This window comes from Glossina fuscipes, unplaced genomic scaffold (assembly GCF_014805625.2).
Source record: "Glossina fuscipes isolate IAEA_lab_2018 unplaced genomic scaffold, Yale_Gfus_2 1, whole genome shotgun sequence".
NCBI lineage: Eukaryota > Metazoa > Arthropoda > Insecta > Diptera > Glossinidae > Glossina > Glossina fuscipes.
The window spans coordinates 43,576,591-43,597,276 of NW_023998415.1; the positions used below are offsets into that span (position 1 = coordinate 43,576,591).

At 32.4% G+C, this 20,686-nt stretch overlaps 3 protein-coding genes and 1 long non-coding RNA gene across 9 annotated transcripts in view; 3 read left to right on the forward strand and 1 right to left on the reverse strand.

Annotated features, from left to right (window-relative positions):
• Positions 1–1,400, forward strand: part of LOC119632621 (contactin-associated protein-like 4) — an 89,318-nt gene extending 87,918 nt beyond the window's left edge. For 2 of the 3 annotated variants that reach the window (XM_038025610.1, XM_038025609.1), the window contains exon 20: positions 917–1,400. In XM_038025610.1, coding sequence (XP_037881538.1) covers positions 917–1,336 — 420 coding nt within the window. In that variant the 3' untranslated portion in view covers positions 1,337–1,400. Of the gene's footprint in view, positions 1–843; positions 878–916 lie in introns of those variants that run through there. The other variant, XM_038025611.1, reaches the window with a different exon arrangement.
• Positions 1,401–1,738: 338 nt separating this feature from the next.
• LOC119632623 (histone deacetylase HDAC1) lies at positions 1,739–4,438 on the reverse strand. Its single transcript, XM_038025613.1, has 5 exons — positions 4,071–4,438; positions 3,626–3,738; positions 2,561–3,492; positions 2,194–2,501; positions 1,739–2,114 (listed from the first exon to the last, which is right to left on the reverse strand). Exons 1-5 carry the CDS (start codon positions 4,111–4,113, stop codon positions 2,050–2,052), a joined length of 1,461 nt encoding a protein of 486 aa, XP_037881541.1. The 5' UTR covers positions 4,114–4,438; the 3' UTR covers positions 1,739–2,049.
• Positions 4,439–7,163: 2,725 nt separating this feature from the next.
• Positions 7,164–8,066, forward strand: LOC119632136 (ribonuclease P protein subunit p29). Its single transcript, XM_038024909.1, has one exon. The coding sequence runs from the start codon at positions 7,176–7,178 to the stop codon at positions 7,803–7,805; it is 630 nt and encodes a 209-aa protein (XP_037880837.1). The 5' UTR covers positions 7,164–7,175; the 3' UTR covers positions 7,806–8,066.
• A 471-nt stretch (positions 8,067–8,537) lies between these two features.
• The window catches only part of LOC119645055, an 84,240-nt gene continuing 72,091 nt past the window's right edge, over positions 8,538–20,686 (forward strand). The window contains exons 1-3 of one of the 4 annotated variants that reach the window (XR_005248600.1): positions 8,538–8,720; positions 9,443–9,580; positions 10,162–10,339. This is a non-coding gene — a long non-coding RNA (uncharacterized LOC119645055). Of the gene's footprint in view, positions 8,721–9,120; positions 9,581–10,161; positions 10,340–20,686 lie in introns of those variants that run through there. The other 3 variants (XR_005248602.1, XR_005248599.1, XR_005248601.1) reach the window with 3 other exon arrangements.

The window sequence follows — 20,686 nt, forward strand, 5'->3', positions numbered from 1 at the left end:
CATTTCTCACGCAACGGCACAAGTAACTTCTTCGATTGTGTTGAGAAATTCTCCTTTAGCGAGATCGGAGAAAATTTACATAGATTTTCTGGTATTAAATTAAATCGCTTTCATATTTTTTGAAACCAACTTTCCTTAGTCAACTTAATTACATTTTCACATTCTCCCCGATCAGCCGGTTACTGCCTTAATTCAAATTTATTTTTATATAGGCCCCCCATCACTCTCAATCTAACATAAGATGTAAAGTATCTTTTTAATATCTTATTTCGTTATATAATAAAATTTTATTATCTAAGATTTGCTTAACCTCATTCAGGGCCAAAATTATGTCAGAAATGTCGCCTTGAAGTCACTCTTGAATTTGTTCGCCAACATACATTCATACATATAAGAATTTGTAAATTTTACTTTAACATCAATATTGAGAAGCTTTACATTGATTCTTTGTGACGGTTCTAGGGCTAAGATTTAATAAATGTCTATTTTCATAATGCAGACTAAGGCATGCGATTTAGGAATACGTTTGCCGTTTGAACAATTCAAACCGTTCACATTTCTCGACAATGATCATAAGAGAAAGAGAGAGAGAGAGAGAGAGAGAGAGAGAGAGAGAGAGAGAGAGAGAGAGAGAGATAGAGAGAGAGAACATGAATTAGAAATCATAGGGTATTACGTAATCGTTAAGTATTTTTCAAATATTTTAATATTCTATTTAACAATGAACTAATTTTTCCATTAGAAAAGTATTAAGGATGTTTTTTTATTAATTGTGTTTATTTTTTTCAATTTTTACCTTTGCACTTGCACTTGTGCTTTTTCCTGCTTCATTTAAATACAAAGCAAACAGATTTCACTCATATTAACTGATGCTATATTAACCAATAACCAATTGTCCCGAAAATCCTCTTCTCAGCCAATTGCAGACCCAAAATCTATGCCAACAGCACTAAGCACAGGTAATAGCAATAGCAGCAGCACTAAAGTGTTACCAGTAAAAATACGCCTGCGCCGTAAAATTCGACCGTTAGATATTAAAGATGAGGACACAAAGCATCAAGGATCGCCGCTTCAAATTGAAAGAGACGGTGTAATTCTTAATGGGAAACAAGAGCAAACAACCCAGGACCCGTTGAACGGCAATTACACAACGGAAATTGCTAATGTTCCGGTTGAACCATTCGTTACGAAATCATCGAATCATCGCTCGCCTGTATCACCCGCCTATCTCGACGAAATTCATCGTCAATTCCTGAATCCCATTAGTTACTTAGGCGGCCCACAACTGCAGCCGCGTAATCGAAATAGTATCGATTCAATATTGTCATTGGATTGAATTTGTTTTTTAGTTTTTAAGCTTAGCTAAAATTTCTACTTTTTTTTTTTTTGGCTCTTCTTTGAGAAAAAAAACGAAATAAATCGATTTTTGTTTAATTCCATTAATTGATTTTTTCGTCTTTTTTTTTTTTTATTATTTAATGCATTCACTCCAACATGCACACATCCATACATACATACATACATGCATGCATACCTAAATAAAAAACGTACATACATACAATATCTAGATAAAAACATACAAACGTACATGCGTACCTAAATACAAAGCATACATACATACATACATACATATCTGGAGAGATCAGCATATTTTTTCTAAATCTTATTTCTTTGTCGTGTTAATTTATTAAAATAAATATTTTAATTTTTTTCTAATTTTATTTTTAAAAAACTGTTGTCAATATTTGAGACTTGCTGTAAAGTGATCGTAAGGACAAGAGAAAGCAAATGAGAAAAACTAGGATCTCATGTAAATTTTCATAGTCTTCTCTGATAGTTTCTAAGAAAATAATAAAAATAAAGTTAAAAAAAAAGCATACGCGCGCACACACTTAACTATTACTTCTTATTTCGATAATACAAAATCTATAAAAGAAAATAAAAAATAAAGTTTTCAGAATTCCAGTTCCTTTGCCTTATGAGACGTTAAAAGATTTTCGGCTTAGACGCACGCTTGATTGGTTTCTATAACCAATTGCGACCACCACGTCATATGCTGTTCTCTTTCTTGGTGTCTTCACTTTTAGCAGGCTCCTCCGTTTCGTTGGTGTCCACTGTGAGATTGAAACAGAAAATAGTTTCCAAATATTCATACAAACGCTTTTATATATATTTTGCAAAATAGTCTCTTACTCTTTTCTTTTTCATCTTTAACGTCCGCGTTTTCAGTAACGGTCGTCTTGTTACTATCCTTTTCTAACCGTGGCCTCTTTCTCTGTCCCTTAAATGAACGGTTGTCCCGGCGGCCGCCTTCACCTTCATCTTCTGAATCGGAGAACTCATTATCCGGCACTATACGCTTATCTTTATCACTTTGGGGAATTCTTTCGTCTTTATCCATCTTATCGTCGTCTTCAGACTCATCGTTAACTGCATCTTCTGGTATAGTTTGTATTTGAACACCCGGAGCGTGCGGTAACATGCGTAAATTCTCAAATAGTCTACAATTTTACAAATGCATAAAAAAAAAATTTTTTTTTTTTGTTACACGTGGATTAACCTGTTGCGTATTTTTTCCAAGTATTCTGCAGTATTTTGATTGGTCATATTGCTAGGACTGATATGCAATTTAAAATCAGGTCCAAAGTACTCGAAGTAATCATTATACGGCAGTTCGTTTGCTATTTCAACACCCAAAGCCACAGAGGTTTCATATGTCCAGCAACGTGATACGTTGCGTATAGTGTAACCGCCACCACCGACCATTAAAAATGGTAAATTGTATTTTTTAACAAATTCCACACAACGGCCGTGACCTTTTACCGTTAAGTTGAAGCAGCCTAAACGGTCACCAGTCAGAGAATCAGCACCACATTGTAAGACAACAGCGGCCGGTTGAAACGTTTCCATTACCTTAGCAATAATCGGTTCAAATATCGATTCATAAGCCTCATCGTCCATACCGTCACGCAATGGTATGTTAACAGCGTAATATTTGCCTTTACCAGCTCCGATATCACGTAAATCGCCGGTGCCCGGGAAATATTCACCGTATTTGTGAAAGCTAACGGTCATAACACGATCCGTGGTGTAAAAGGCTTCCTCGACACCATCGCCGTGATGAACATCGATATCTATATACAAAACCCTTTGATGGTATTTTAACAATTCCAAAATACCCAACACAATATCATTGACATAACAGAAACCAGAAGCCTCCGATTTTTTAGCGTGATGCAAACCACCACCCCAATTAATACAGATTTCGGAAGCTTGTTTATTCAATTTGACTGCGGCTGCTACAGAACCACCGGCTGACAATTGACAAAACTCATATAGACCATCGAAAACGGGACAATCTTCACCAACATTAAAACGCTGCATTTGCTTATTATATTCAGTCATATTGTCCGGTCGTATCGACCGCAGGAAGCGTACATATTCATCTGAGTGGAATTTAGTCATTTCATCGGCAGTAGCTTTGTGAGGACGCTGAAATAAAAAATAAACAAAAATGCATTTGTTTTGTGCTTATAAATGAATTTTAAAGCAAAAATATCGAAATACGATATACTATGCGTATATAGATGTAAAGTTTCTTAAAACGAAAAGAATAAGAACTTACATATATTTCCATTTTCCTATAGAGACCGTAATTTAGCAGCAGATTATGGGTCATACGTATGCGGTGTGGCTTCATAGGATGACCCTGGCCATAGTAGTAGTTACCAATATCACCTGTTAAAAGATTTAAAGTTAAAAAATAAATTTCTGAAATTTATAAATTTTAAGGCGAGAGTCCCAGAAAGCGCAAAAAGTACAGCACACTCTCTACACAAAATAATTGAATTGCCTTATACATTTTGTACACGCTAATTAGCGTACGTAGTACAGAAATACGGTCATTGGCACAAGTGTGCTGTGCAGCATAGGTACTTATGAATACTCGCGTTAAAATTAAAAAATTTATGAAGAAACTAACAATGTGTACAAATTATGAAACATTTTTAATTAATAAACGAATTTTTAAAATATGTTGTTTTTTCTTTTTATTAAAACAAATAACTTACTATCATAATAATAGCAGACCCTCTTTTTATTATGTGACTGCATTGTGGTATATTTTTTAAACTTTTCTATCTATTAAACACGTAATTATCAGGTTTAATAAATGCTTTTTAACTAATTTATTAAGAAAGATTTGTTTCTTTACGCTTCACTTTTATATTTATATTTATTTTACTTTATATTATTTCTCAACGGCAAATAAAGCCTCTCACTCTTATTCTTTCTTGCCGCATGAAGCAGACCGCGTCTTTATAGGGCGAATTATATTAAATATGTAATGAAAATTCGAACAGTGTTGCTTAATTCAGCTAATATTCATTTTGGCATCAACATATATGAAATAGGAATAAAAACCACTTTAAACAAATAAAAATTTAAGCTAAAATTAAAATTATGATAATAAAAGTGAACAGCTGCTAAATAGTATTTTTATTTAAATTATTCAATTTAATCAACTTAAGTGTTTTTATTTATTATCTTCCTATTGGCCACTCTGACAGGCGAAGAGTAGCGTAATTTACGCTCTTCCATAGAGAGAGAAAACAAAATGTAAACAAAAGCCACGCATATGTGTTCAAAAATTAACATTACATAGAGGAAAGAAATTATACGTTTGATAACAAAGCCATGTTTGTTAACTGCTTTAAAATCATTTATTACTATTAGTAAACTTTATGCATTTTGGTACAAAAAGGAATTTATGTTGCACTCTCTGTGTATATCCATTTCGATTTTTCCAGATTTCCTATTTTTCGTTTATGCATTCCACTTTTTGCCACTTATCATTTATGTTAATACTGTTTGCGTTCAGGTAGCCGCTCTTAAAATCGAGAATTTTTAAGTTCATCGCTCATGTTAGCGCTATAGCTTATATTGGTTATCTTCATTTATTAGTTTCAAAAATAAATGCATACTTTGTTCTTAAAAAGTGTTAAAAGAACCGAGTTAAAAACTAACAATTAAATTAATGGATGAAAAACTGTTGAGAGTAAGAAAAGAGCTGCCATAACATATTTCTAAAATTAATTTTATCGCTGACAATCTTTCTTTCATTTGCGGCACTGACAAACTCACATATTGCGCTAAGAAAAAAAATAAAAAAAATATGTGCTTCTGATTTTTATATTAGTACTTAACTAAGTGCAAATAAATAGTAAGATTTCCAAAGAAAGCATTTGCATCTTACTTAGTTCCGGATAAAAGTAACTCAAAATTGTCAAAAATGATGGCATAAACTAAGAACTAATTATATTAATTGGAATAAATCCAGGGAAAAAAAAATATATTGCGGAAGAATTATCGAAATTCCGTAATCAAACAAAATAAACCACTAGAAAAGTACTTCTCGTGAAAACGCTATCGTGAAAAGTTGTCGTTTATGTCTTAATTATTAATAGATTCGACTCCAATGAAGATGTATTCCTCTAGGCTTTCGAAAATAGGGCGCCACTGCGCTATAATTTTCTTGTTGCATGAAAGTCTCGAGCAGACTGTTTATAGCATAGTCAAGAGTTGATTGGCCATGAAAGTCAAACATATCTCACACCGCATATTCTGAAAACTGCCTCCGTACCAGTTCTTCCGTTTCCGTTCTTCCGTCGTTATAGACATTTTAGATGAATCTGCGTCATCATCGCAGTCAATAATAAAGTCGTTTTCTTTTACGCATACATCGTCGCAGGCATCCCAATCACTTAATTAATAATGTACTTCTTAAGGTCTCTTCACTCATCCCTTGTAGGCTTTCTGTTATGCCTTTTCTCCAAGCCGTAAGCCAATCTACAATCATTATCCGCTTCACTGTTTGGACTTTCGTTAGCGAACGAACGAAAGAAGAATCTGCATGGAGACTAATCTTGCGATGAGATACTTTATTTCGTGCACTAAAGCACACACGTTATTTCCTTACGATGATTTCCCAAGTATGCAAAGATGAAAGAAATGGCAGTAATATAATGTAATTTCATTGACATAATTAATCTAAAATAACGTTATACTGTCTTATCAATATGCAACTCTAATCCTAACTGCATTGCATACATTCGTCTTCCATTTGGTTTGTGTCCAAAATCGGTCTCGTGTTGTATTTCAAATTTGCCATGGTTTGTGTACAACATTTTATATGGTACCTCTTTTTAATAGTTTTTTTTACTACTAATTTGTACAGTATATAGAATTTTTATTGTAAAATTTTTTGTGTATGTTTATATTGTGAAGCTGGCACTATAATTGTTGCTACTTCATTTATTTAATCATAATTTCTAAACAAATGTTAATATTGTTATTATTAATGTTTGAAATCGTTAAGAAATTTGTTTTGATAAACAAAACTAAATAGGTAATAAGCCAATTCAATTTTTTTTTTTTTTTGTCTAAGCAAAAAATTCTTGGAATAATGAGTTCAACCCGAAACCAAATCGAATATTACCGAAGACCAACTGCAAGAATATCTTATCCCTTTAGAGACCAAAATTGCTAATTTTGATAACTTAAACTATGTCAAAGACAGAAGCTGTTATTGCGAGAGTTCGAACTTCAATGCTAAACGAATTTTCAGTCGTAAGTAAATAGAGAAATAATTATACACAAATTGTACTACTCAGATTAAATTATTGCATTGCATAAAAATAAATGGTGAAATTCTTTTTTCTTTATAATTTTAATTTGTGAATGGTATTTAATATTACAATATATATTTAATTTCGAATTCTACATATTTTCAAAATCAACACTAAATTGCCGAAAGAACTATAAAAAGACATATCATCCTACGACTGTCTGTAATTAACATCCATTATCTTACCCACGACAAAAATCCTTGCTATCTTACAGAATCTGAATAAAGATTGGCATTTGATTATCAAAATATTATCAAGCGGACGTAAAAGTGATGGAGGTCAATTACGTTCGTGTAAAAGCAGACGTCTTTGTTGCTCAAGCTGCTAGAGAAGAATCAATCAAATAGCTTGGTCGTAAACTTCACATCATCAAAACATCGCTGTCAGCTGTTTTTGTAGACTGTATTAAGTTATCGATAATTACCAATTTTTTTTGTTTGTTTCTAAACACGTTTGTTGTTCAGTAAAACAATATAAAAGTGTAAACATATGTTGAGCATGGATCTTCAAGTTGAATCTTTGAAAGAATTTCTTATAGATGTGGTAGATCCTAACCGACGTTCTGAAGTCGAAATAAATCCCGATCATATTACGCTGCTGCATGGTGCAAAAAGTGAAAAACAATTAAGTCATAAAAAGCGCCGCTCAAAGAATTCGGCTCTGACAAGACGAGAATATGCGCAATTGGGCCTAAACACTTTACCTACTCGACAGATAAAATTTAAAGAAGCATTACCGCTCCATCAGCTTTGGAAAGGCTACATGAAAGAACATTTAGGCTTAAGCACGGGAGATACCGTTCCTCAGGTGTTTGATCCTCGCTATGATGCTTTTAGTAAGCTCATTGTTAAGACTGATTTACATGGTGCTAAAATTCGCGTCATTCAGTCAAAATGTCCGACATTAGTCGGCTTGGCTGGAATTGTGCTACTTGATACCAAAAATGTTTTAAAAATTGTAGGAGAGGATGACCGGCTTCGTACCGTACCCAAGAACGGGTGCGTATTCGCTATGAGCTTCGCTAATATGGAATTTACGATATTCGGGAACTACCTTACCACTAGACCGGCTGAAAGATCGGTAAAGAAAATTAGAAAATTAATGGAACCATTCGAGTAGCGGCATATATCCGTAGTATCGATACATTACATTTGTTATCTACCTATCGCATTTATAATTTAAAGCATTGAAGCATTTTGAATTAAGTTCTTCATACCTTACAGTAATATATTTATACATCTTAATAGGTAAATGATTAATATTTTGTTTTTTTTTTTATTGTTGGCAAGTGTCTGCGTTTGGTCTATTATATCAATAAAGATTTTTGGCTTACATTCTTTATGCAAATTTATAAATTGTTGCCCATGAACGTGCCCAATTTCCATAAACAATAACCTTTTATTTGAATTTTCTAAGAATATTTAAATGTAAGTATAATTAATAAAAGCAAGCAAAAAAGATAATTGTCTTAGGTACATCATTGCATTTACATCATTCAAAAAGTTGGTTTATTCCACAAAATAATATAATATATATATATATATATATATATATATATACGGAAATTTGCGAATATCAAACATTTTTCACACAGTTGTCGAAAATAGTAGTAATATTACAGAAATATGTACTCTCTAATAAAAGATGCAAATTCTGTGAAATTATTATTGAAATATTATTTAACTGACGCATTTCATTCATAATTTTTATGGTAAGAAATAAAATAATATGTATTGCATTTAATAAAGTGGTTTCTTAGCATTATCGATAACAAGACGAATCGTTTCGATTATTTTACATTTTAGCTCGAAACTTAGCAACTCTGTCCGCTAAATAGAAGAGCAAAAATTTCTGTTTAGTCTGGTTGGTGCGGTTACAATGATGTGGTGATAGGTCTTTAAATTAAGAAAAATTAACTTATATTTGAAGTAGAAATTAAATAAAAACTTACATTCAGTTGTTTACTAATCAAGTGCAACGAGAAAATTAAAATTTGATGTTTAAAAATTTTCATAAGACATTAAATGGAAACAAGTAAGATTTTTTTTTTTTATGTGTGAACCAAGTTGTGCGAAAGAGAGTTGAATAGCGTAAAAGAGTAACTTCACGAATGGCCGTGGAAAGCACAAAACGAAAATAGAATAATAAAAGTTTTTTTACTCCAAAAAAAAAAAGAAAAAAAACAAAAGGTGTTTTTAAAGTTGAAATCAAGAAAACATGAAAATGTATAACAAATTGATGCAATAAAAGCAACTTCAGACTACTCGTTAAGACAACAGACCATCCTTTAAAACAGAAAAATTGTGGGCGTATATATATATATATAGTACAAAATATACATATTCTATATATATATATATATATATATATATATATACATATATCATCTACATGTGTGCACAAATTTATACAAATGTATTTGTCTAGTGTAGGCGGCTTTTTTGGAGTTTTTTTTTTTTTACCTAAATTCATTGTCTTTATATACTTCACATATCTCCTTGCAATTATTAGTAGTTTTAATTTATAACTAGAAGTAAAAATTTTTTATTTTTATTTTTCTCATATACTTAGTCCCGTTTGGTTGACTACTTTTTGATCTTTTAAAGGTATGAATTTGTGTATATATGTGCCTATGTGTGCATGCTTACTGTGCGCCTGTGAATATAAATGTTTGTGTTTCGAATTAGCAACATAGTTTTTTTCTGTTTATGCTTTTTTATGACTCCTTTTTTTCTGCGTGTGTGTCGTCACCATAGCTATAGCTGCTGCTTTACCACCACCGTAAGCCTGTTAGTAAGAGTTACACCACCTCGTTGCCATTCCAGTCCAAACATCTCGTTCAATATTACCGTCGCTTTTCTCTCGGTGTGCGTTTTGCATGTTTCCTTCTGCCTGTAAGTGCCTGTTTGTGTTTTCTATTTAATTTTTTTTTGTTTCAGATTTTTCGCTCTCCTCTCTTATTCTACACTCTTTCATTTATGTAGTTTCGTATTGCGAGAGTTTCTTGCCATTCTTGTTGTTTTTGACTTTTTTTCACTTAACCTCTTGCCAACCCCCACGATAATATAAACCCATATATTATGATGTCTCTTCTTGCCAACGCACATTCATAGTTTCGTATACATGTGGGGGTGCTTGTTGTTACTTTGTTAGTGCTATATGTTACCGTTACGATTAGTACTATTATTATTTATATTATTTATATTATATATACCTTGTGCTCTATCCCTTTTTCCGGTGATATTTTCATCGTTTCTCTCAATTAGCGATTCATATATTTATTTGCTCATGCCATTATTTCCCACATTTCCCTTTATAATGACATTCAACCTACATATTTAGTACTGATATACATTTGCTTACATACATTCATATACGTACATACATTCATTCAACATTTCTATGCTGTAATGTGAAAACTTTCAGAAGTGTTGATTTCGATTAAATTTGTATTTATTTGCGTTATTTTTTCAAGTGAAGTGTTAAAAGAAGGCTCACAAATCGTGTATTTTATCTGTGAGTCATTTAGTAAATTGCTATGAGGACTTGTGGATTATTATGTGCTAAAGCAAAAGGATTATAATTGCAAAAGCATAATCAATTATATGTGAAATCAACTGAACTCAGTAAGAAGAGAAACTATGGCCGAAAAGGTAAGTCTATCGCTCTGCATGCTATCACTTCACATAGAAAAATCAACAAAGTTAAATAATTGTAAAGCATCCAAATACGATTTTTTTTATAACCGATCCGTTTGAAGGCAAGTTTTTAATTAAATTGCATTATATATTTTTCTAAATTGTTTTAAAGCATTGTTGTCCTTAAAATAAAGTCACAGATGGAATGTGTTTATTAGTGCGGAGGTAGAGTACGTTCAATACTATACTGGTTCATCGGTATGTTGAATAAGTAAGCAAGAAAGTTATGCTTACCTTTTAGTTACGCGTAAATACAAATCGCTTCCCACCGCGTACCTCAAAACCGTAACTAATTTTTCGAGCAACTTGACTGGTGCAACATTTGTTTGTAGATATTTGTAAAGTAAATATTCGCCTTTCCTTAGCCATTGGGTGATTTTGGTTTCTTGGCTTAGTTTCATTTGCCATATCTTTAATACTTATAGACCTACCTTTGAATAGATTATTAGCGATCCTATCCTAGTTGGCCAGTCTCAAGTTGGTGTCGGCTTTTGCATCTGTAATGCATTGTTCCACAACGAGCTGCCGTCGCTAAGAACGATTATACAATCTAGATACTATTCAGATAAGTAGTAAGCAGTGGACAAGGGTCAGCAAAATACTACGGTTCGTAACTGCATTGTAATTAGGTTCATTCGAACTAGAATTCTTCAATTAATTGCGCCGTGTTTGCGATTATTCGTACATCGTGTACGCGTTCTTAAGAGGTCTGCAAGCAAATCGTTGACGCCATTTCTATTGAAATTCGATTCGCAAATAGAGAGGTTATCGGAATGGCTATATATGTATATGTTGGGTAAATTTGGATCTATTTAGAATACCTTGTAGAATCGGAAAAGTTAATACCCTTGATTCTCCATTGCCAGTAAATAACAAAATGTAAAAAGCAATAAAGCCAAAGTAGATATCACTTCGTACACACGCACACACACACACGCACACACACATATTTACTATTATGATGTGTCTATGATATACTCAAGACAGAATAAATAAATTAACATAAACTTTTCATAGAATCCATTTCTGTTGATCTGCAACGTGAAGGCTTGACATGTTTTAACATGCATAAGTACTATGAGAAAAATATAACTCATTTCAAGCAACTAATCAAGAAATTATTCTACAGTCGCATTACTTACTCAAACAGACGGTCCAAGTTTAAAGAAAATAAAATAAACAATACTGTAGGCAACAATGAGACAATGAGTGTAAAAAAGAAGAAAAAAACTTTGTGTGCGTTGAGAGTGACAGAGTGAGAGAGAGAGAGAGAGAGAGAGAGAGAGGGAAGGAAAAGGAAAGAGATAAAGAGAACGATTGGTTTTATGTATCTCAGAATAAGTTCAAGTTAAAGTTATTTTACACAATTAATTTTATTAATTAGATAATGTGTACGCAAGAGGACATATATATATATATATATGTATATATGTATATGTACTTATTTATCTTAGTTATTAACGTAAGAAGTTTTGTTTTTGGGCAATTAGACAAGAATCTCTTGAGTAAACTGCCATGAGATGTCAGGATGTTAAATTAAGAGGATTAAATTGATGTGAAAAGTTCTGTTGTCTCAGACAAAACGAATGAAATTTTTACTTAATGCTTGAAAGGCCATCGTTAAGTATAAAAAGACTAATCAACTCATATGTTTGTTTGTTCATAGCAAATACAAATAACGTAAATCTAAACTGAAAGTTTCAACTTAGTTACAGACAGAGACATACGAAATTCTATTATACGAAGGTAATATTAAAGTTTACAATTCGTTTCGTTTTGGTAGATGTTTTAAAAATCCTCAGAACTCTAGGATTCTCTGCTAAGAGGCTACTTCGGATCAGTCAGTTGCCGTTGGAATGGATTATGTGGCTATAGTTTAATTAATTATTAGAGGGTGTTAAGCAATTTGCAATCATTATAGAAAAACCAAAAAAAAAAAAAAAAAACCTTTTAAGCGAATAATTCCCTTTTACTATAAAAATTTTCGAAAACAATTTAGAGATTTTCTAAAACACTTTTCTATCTCATTAAATTTTTGCTGGAAACGAAAATCGGTATATATTTTTATTCATTTTTAAAAGTGTAAAAAAAATTAAATTTTTTGTTAGAAAATTAGAGCCAAGTTTTCTCGGAAAAAGGTAACAAAAGTTTATATTTCACTTAAGAATCTGGGGAACGCTCGTTAAAAGAATGATTATCAGGCATTTTATGAGAAAGTATGAAAAGTTTTTATATCACTTTCTCATAGAAGCGTGTACGATTTCTTTGCTTCTTGCTTCTTCTCAAATATTTTTTAAAATTGAAACAAGTAAGAGAGTTAAATTCGCCGAAATCCACCTGAGTGGCCGAGTAGGCAAGAGTCGTCCGAACTACCAACTCAATGGTCGTGGATTCAAATCTCAAGTGCGGTAGAGTTTTTAATAAAGCCGAAAGCCTTAGATGCTAGTGCTTTAAGACTTTAGTCTTAGAATTTATTCTCTGGCTAAGTTTATAATAATAATAATAATAAATTCGCCGAAAGCCGAATCTCGCGTACCCATCACTATGCTACTCGCATTTTACTCCCCAAGTTCTTTTATTTCATATCCATATCGCTGATATTATTAAGAAAAAATTAATGACGCTGTCTACCATATTCATTTTAAAATTAACCCATTCTTAGGCAGATAATATAAATTCATTTGAGGTGTGTACAAAACAGTTTTAATGCGGCCGCACAAACACTGATGATGCTGAACGCTTTGGACGCTCGAGTTTTAGAACATAGAAAAAAAGTGCACAAAATCGTTTTGGATGATTGGAAAGTGAAGTTGTGCGAGAGATAGCTGACACCTTACAGATATCACAAGATAGTGTATGTATTATGTAACATGAACATTTGTCCATACAGTCTATGCGGATATCGCATTTACCCACTTTTGACAACAGCAGAGTGGTGTTGGTCGCTGTGGATGAAACGCGTATTCGCCACTACACTCCGGAGTCAAATCGACAGTCGCTCGAGTGGGCAGTCGTCAAAGGTGATCGAAAAAGTCACGATCACCAAAACAACTGTAAGTCGTCGTGAAATTTTGATACATTTCCTTTAAACGTTGGTGCTATCTAAAACTTATGAAATGCTACGAACTTATTGAGTGACTTGCTACATGCCAGAAACAGATAAACAGATCTTTAATTAACACAACTGATAACAACAATCGAATCTTAGATGTAATAATCCAGCTTATTAAAAGAATCTTAAACGGTGTGCGTGGTTGTTGGGTATTGACTGGCTTTAATCACAGTAACTGACTGATTCGTCTTCTTTATTGGGTTAATAGAAGCATTAAAACTTTTAGAATGTTTGAGAAACAATTTCGATAAAATGTACGGCTTCTGCCTGCCTCAAATGATTCTTCGCTGAAAAGTTGCAGCGCACTATACTCATTTAAGAGCGGCGTAAAAGCCGCACAGTAATATATTAATGTTGCCTTATTAAAGCGATCATTGAGTACGCAGGAGGCCTGAGGCGAATCGAAAGTTTACCATGTTTCCAGCAAGAAATTAAACGTTTCGGTTGAGGTATGAACTATCCCTTCTTTTTCCGTGTACAACATGCGTTCCTGTCATTGACAAATGCAGCAAATGAGGCACCTTTGAGAAAAAAATTCTTAAAGAAAAAGTGTGACGACGAATATTCGAACGTCCAAGGGTGCTTTCATGATCCAGGAACTGCAGACTAATCTCAAAAAAACAATAAGAAATTTATTGTAAAGCATGTCTACGACGCACATCAAAGCTTAAAACACGTTTTCACGACTTTTGGAAACCATGCAAGGAACAACATCTTCAATTTTGTGATAGCTTTGCTTGGAATTGCTCACAGTGTCTTCTCTAGAGAACCGTGGAGGCGAGTTTAATAATCGTTGCGAAAAATTATACCAAATTTTAAAAAATCGGTAGTAATAGTTCCTGGAAGCAAAGTATGAATTTTTTTTGCCCATTCGATAGGTACTTTTATGTAGATTCACGTGATATAGGTGAATATAGGCGGCATTTTCTAGTTTGGCCGCACTAGAGTGTCAAATTTGGGTGCTTTCCATATGCATTTTTCGCTAACATAGCAAATTTCAAATACCGTTAAAAATAGTTCCCATAAGCAGAATTTGAATTTGTTTAGTTTGTTTGAAAGGTAGTTTTATATGGATTCATGAAATGTCCACAAAAATACTTTCTTTTTTTGTTTTTAATATGGACGGACTAGGCTTTCAAACCAACTATATCTCAATTGTAATTATTTAACATGAGTTGTGTTAAGTCGTTAACAGAGGTATGTTAACAGAAATTGTAGGTATCTTTAAATTCGAATTTATCTTCATACCCTTGTGATAACACCTATTAATGATGCAATGACTTGGACTGCGCAAGGCAATGTAAGGATTTTACCATTTGTCTTAGCAAACAAACAAAAAAACAAAAGAAAGTTATAGAGCAGGGTATTAAATAGGTTGCCAGTCTCGGGTTTCTAAAAGATACTTTTTTCGTTTCATATAAAGTATACGAAAAAATATATATAAATTCTTATAACATATTGATAGCAATTCCATTTAAACTGTGAGAGTTCATTTTCGAAACTTATTTACTTACTTACAACGCGATGTTGTCTGTCTATATCTGTAAATTTCTTTCCGATGACTGCATTCACATATATAAAAGATTTACTATTAATAATCCATCCATATGATCGCGTATATATATAAAAATATTTTTATGTGCGCATGTAAAGTAAGTAACTGTTACTTATTGCTTCACTCTAAATACTCATTTTATTTATTTAGTTAATTATCGTTGTACTCGCCTCGCTAGTGTTTCCATATGCTCGCATACACATGTGTCTCTGCAGGTACAACATGATATGATTATGATATGATGTGATGTGATATTGACAAACGCATCTTAGATTTTATTTCTTATTTTTTTCTCTTTCTATTTCTCTTTCACATTCACTTTGGTTTTTATGTTTCTGATTTGCTATGTGAGCAAATAAAATAAATAATCAAAGTACGAGCACCCAATGCTTATAAAAAGAAAAAAAGGAAAAAAAAAAAATTAATAAATAAATAAATAAAAAAAATTAAAGCATAAATAAAACAAACTTATATGCTCTTTATAAAAATACAAAGCTATCCAGCTACTCTCCCATTAATAATATAGAACAGAACGAAATCGAATGGAACGAACTCGTATCCGATAAAGTAAAGCATAAAACAATAAGCAAATCGTGAAGAGGGCAGAGTTGAGCGAAGAGTAGAGTGTTCTATAATAGAGTTATGTACAAGTAAAGAGTTTTTCTTTACATATATGTACAAATATATATATATATATATATATATATATATGTATATGCATATGTATATACATGTTTATGTTGTATGCATTTAAATTTTCTGGTAAAGTTGTGTGTGTGTGTATGTATGTATGTCTAAATTAAAATTAACTTTAAGCCTTCTGCATATACAACACACATGTATGCTATAATAATAACAAGAGTGCTTATAGTAGTAGTAGTGGCAGTAGTAGCAGCAGCAGTAGCAGCAGCAGCAGCAGCAACAGCAGCAGGGATAGCAGCAATAGCAATAATAATAATTTCGTGCTTCACTTCTGCATGATTACAACAACTTTCAAGTGCGTGTATATGGAGTAAAGTAGCGGTAGCACAATAAATAACGCAAACAAAATCCACTTGAGCTGTAATTTCGTAGCTATAACTTTCATAATTGTTTTAGATGATTTTTAAATGATTAACGTTATTATGCCGGCCACCGCGAATACTATATTTATTAACTTTGTTGTTTCGCAATTCTTAAAAGTAAACGGACTGATTGAATAAATTGATAAAATATATGCGATTTTGTTAAACATTGGCCTGCAGGCAGTTACTTACTACCTTAATATCATACATAATGTAATCAAGTTTTTGCTTAATTTTCTCATTAATTTTATGTTGAGATATGCATACATTCACACATACAAATTGCATATTTTTTAACTTAAAATATTAAAAACATATATATACATATATATATATATAAATATATATTGGGGTTTTTGTATTTTCTTTCAAGCGAATACGATCTCTTGCATCAATTTATGCCTAATAAAATCATATTACGGGTAGGGTATCAAGAATTCGACCAACGCTGTATACCTGATGTCCCATGTTATTTAATTATAAATTTCAGCGTTCCGGTAGATATTCTTATATGAATAATAAATTCGGTTTAATTATACTTTTAAAAGCTATGTATAAAGTTGTCCGATAAAATAGATTTTTTTTAAAAAAAGATTTCTTTAAATATTTCTTGCTATGATAATGGACTCCTATTGATGATAAGACGGTGTAATAAATTAGTTTAGCTCATAACCGATAATTGGTCCGACTTCTTATATAAAACGAAATCATCACAACACTACTGCTGGTGGTATAGACGTCGTTGGTTTACTGCAGATACAGCTTTTGAATAACAGATTGGTCTCAATGAATGTACTATGCTGTCTGAACCGTCCGCTTTTTTCTAGGCGCCAAAATAGCATGAACGTATTACAAAACTTCCGCGTCTCTTTTTCATATCACGTTCAAAATTTCTTTTTTTTTTTTTTTTTGTTTAGTACTTAAATATATGCTTACTAACTTCTTCAAACAGTGTTATTCTCTCAATTTCTCTTCCATCTCAAAGATATGGTAAAAAACCGGGCTGTTAGAGTGAGGCTACTCCTTAAAAGGTATTGAACGTGTCGCCAGCTTTAGCTATTTTGATAGGTTTTTCTAACGCCTTGTTTCTGTAAAATTTGTATACCCTCCTCCGCAACTTACTGTGCAAGGTACATTATTTTATGCGGTCTTTAGAAGCACTTGAGATAAGCCTATCTTTTATTACACCGATCGATCCAAAATCACTTTCTTTGCGAGATAGTTTGCTGACGGGTACACCAGCATGTTTTGACTCAAAGTCGAATATTAGACTTATTCGATGAGATTCATTTCATGAGGGGCGTGGTCTACTGTACTTGGGTTTTTTTTTTGTTTTATATACTCTACATCACATTTGGTACAGGGTATACTAAGTTAGTATGGTCGCATATATCATGCAAAAGGGCTTAATATAGACCCACGTTTTATTAGACCGATACAGAATCATAATCTGGATTGATCTAAACTTGTCTGTCCGTCTGATATCTGTCCATGTAAGCTTTTGTTCAAGCTACAGGTTGCAATTTTTGAGATATTTCAATGAAATTTACTACAATGATGTGTTTTGACTTAAGGACGAACGCGCTTGGAAATGATTTCGACCACTGTCCATATAATTCCCCTATTCTGAAAAGTGGTTATATGGAAAAAAATTGTAATTTTCAAAATTTCGCGGCAAAAGTGATCAGGTAGTAGTATTTGAGCATTCTAAATTGATATGAAAACTTTGGACCGGTTGTGGCAATTTTTGAACCACCTCTCATATAACGAAAACTACAAGAAGGTGTAATGTTCAATGCTTCATGATCTCACTAGTAATTTAACAAAAAAAAAAAAAAAAAAAAATTTACACGAAATTTCCACCGTCTCGGCATATTTTTTGGATCCTACCCTACAAAGAATTTTCACGAAAATTGATCCTTTGTAGAGTAGAAAAATTTAAGTTTTAATATGTGGTGATGAAAATTGACTCTTAATAGTAATTTGATACAAAAACTAGAAATATTTTAGATAATGTAGTATAAGGAATTTAACGGTCGGCCTGGCCCGACTATAATGTTCTTATTTGTTTTTTTTATTAAAAATGCGAAAAAATTAGGAAGGGGCGATCGAACGAATGGAGATGCAGCTGGAGGAACAAAGGAACAACACATCCGTTATACATTGATTTTTTTGATGATAAATATGAAAAATCTTTTTCAAACGCTTTTCAAAACGTTACCAAGTCCGCTTATCCGAGACGATTTCTTAAAGGAAAATTGCAATTTTCTCAATACTTGTGTTTATACGTCGAATACGTAAACAAAAAGAAACCGCTTAACCTTCGCAAAAACATTTAGTTGAAATGTTCGTTTTTGCGGAAAAGCGCAGCAAAGTATATCAACTTTATTGTTGCGTTTGTAGGTCAAAGAATTATACATTCTATTGATCGCGTTTAATCTTTTTATATTCATATTCATATATACATATATACATATATATGATGTAGTATTTAAATTTAAATTATGTCTATCAAAAAAAAAAAAAAAAAAAACCGATATTTTATGTAGGACATGTAAACAAATTAAAGGAGATGTATTAGTCGACTTAAACTGTTTATGCGAATTCTGCTGGTGTACGATGATATATAAATTCCCTTTATTCTCTTTATTTTCTTACAAAGAATAACAGGTGCATTCTAAGGAGGAAAAAAGAAGAATTGTTACTTTTATTTTCTTTCTATTGCAAAGTTTATTTTTATTTTACGTTGGGTTCTTCATGCCACAAATAATTGTCAGAGAAAGCAAAGTTTTTGAGAAAAAAGCAAAAAAAAAAAAAAAACAACTTAAATCATAAGTTTTACTTGAACAACACGAGCGAAATGAAATGAAATGAAAAAAGTTTTTGTTTCCTTGTGGGTGAAAAAAGATTGAAACAAGAATTAAATTAAAATCCCTTTAAAAAGAGAATTGAACACAGGATGAGCGATAACATAGGGCTAAAAAGAATAAAAGACTGTTCAAAAGAGGAAATATTATCCAGAAGCACATCGTTTTTCTAGCCCAATAACACAACGAACAATGTCTTTTTTAAAGCTCATTATTTTATATGGTTTTGAAAACATCATTATTTTTATTTATTATTCTTGCGTTCGATAAGGTAATCGTTTCACCTTCAATATGGTAGACGCACGTCGACAAGCTTCTTTCACTTTTGTTTACTGCAATTTTCAAAAAAACGAAAAATTGAAGAAATTTTTAATATTCAAATTCATGAATGTGATCTGTTCGAAAATTTTCTCACATGATCGGTTATGATATTCCGTCCCCTGGTTTGTAATGCTTCTTTGTGAATATATCAACTTAATTCCTTCACTGCAACTATTTCTTCCTCTTCCAAGCGCTGTTTTCACCTGGCTTGCATCTATTCAACATGCGGGCTTAAGTTATTAGTTTGGAAACTATGAAAACTAGTCAGTATTCAGTTGCGATTGAGAGAAATGCCTTCTAACGTCTGCTCGATATATTTGCATTTATAAAAGCTAAAGATATTCTTCTTACTCTTCTTCTACGGGTTTAAATTAAATCATATCGCAGCTCAAGCTTCAAGAAATATTAATCAGGCATTCAGAGAGGCATTCACGATATGAAAAAATGCTCGATATTTGTTTCAAAAATTTCGTTCTAGCAATTTAAGTATCGTCAATAAGCCTCGACGAAGACCGCTGGCCCATATTTATGACAAGGAATTATAGATGTCTGTGGAAACCGATCGACACGCAACTTGTTGAACACTTGGATCTAAAATAGGAACTAGTCATACTGCTGTATGAAAACGTTTGCGTGCAATAAATAAAGTCAAAAAATTGGACTAATTGCAAATTGGAAAAATTTGCGCTTTTCATTTTTTATTTTTATTCAACGCCCGTTTCATAATTTCCAACCTAATAAGTAGGTTCGCGAAAGAGTTTACCATTTATTATTTTATGCTTAACCTTGTCGAAGTTAAATACAATACATTCAAGGATGTGAAATTATATTTAAATATAACTAGCAAAGACACAAACTAAAATTTTTTGCAGAGCTCTATAAAGCCCTTAATAGAATTCAGTTAAACGAAGTCTCGGAGGGATTTAACTCAAAATACAAGTAGAATAAAACTTTTCGGGAATTTTTTTGCAAATTATTATAAACAAAACATGATTTTATATAAATTAATTAATATTCGAAACCAAAACTTTTTTACACTATGTCATAAACGAGGTTGATAAGGCGAAACTTTTCGTAGCTACTGTGTCCAAACCATGTCCTTTGAAAAAATGAAACCAGCAAATAATGAATCCTCTATTAATAGCCTTTCCAACGATGTGCAGGTTATATTAAGTTTTGCCTGGACAGTTTTTGTATGGGACTTTGAAAATTACTGCACTTACTTACATGCGATTATGCTGCACTTAGCTAAATGCAGCGTCTTTTGCTGAATGCAGCGCTGCACTTAGCTGAAAAACGCGTTTTTTGCTGAATGCAGCGCTGCACTTACCGATTATGCTGCGCTGTATTCAGCTAAAAACGTATTGCATGGTATAAGGAAGA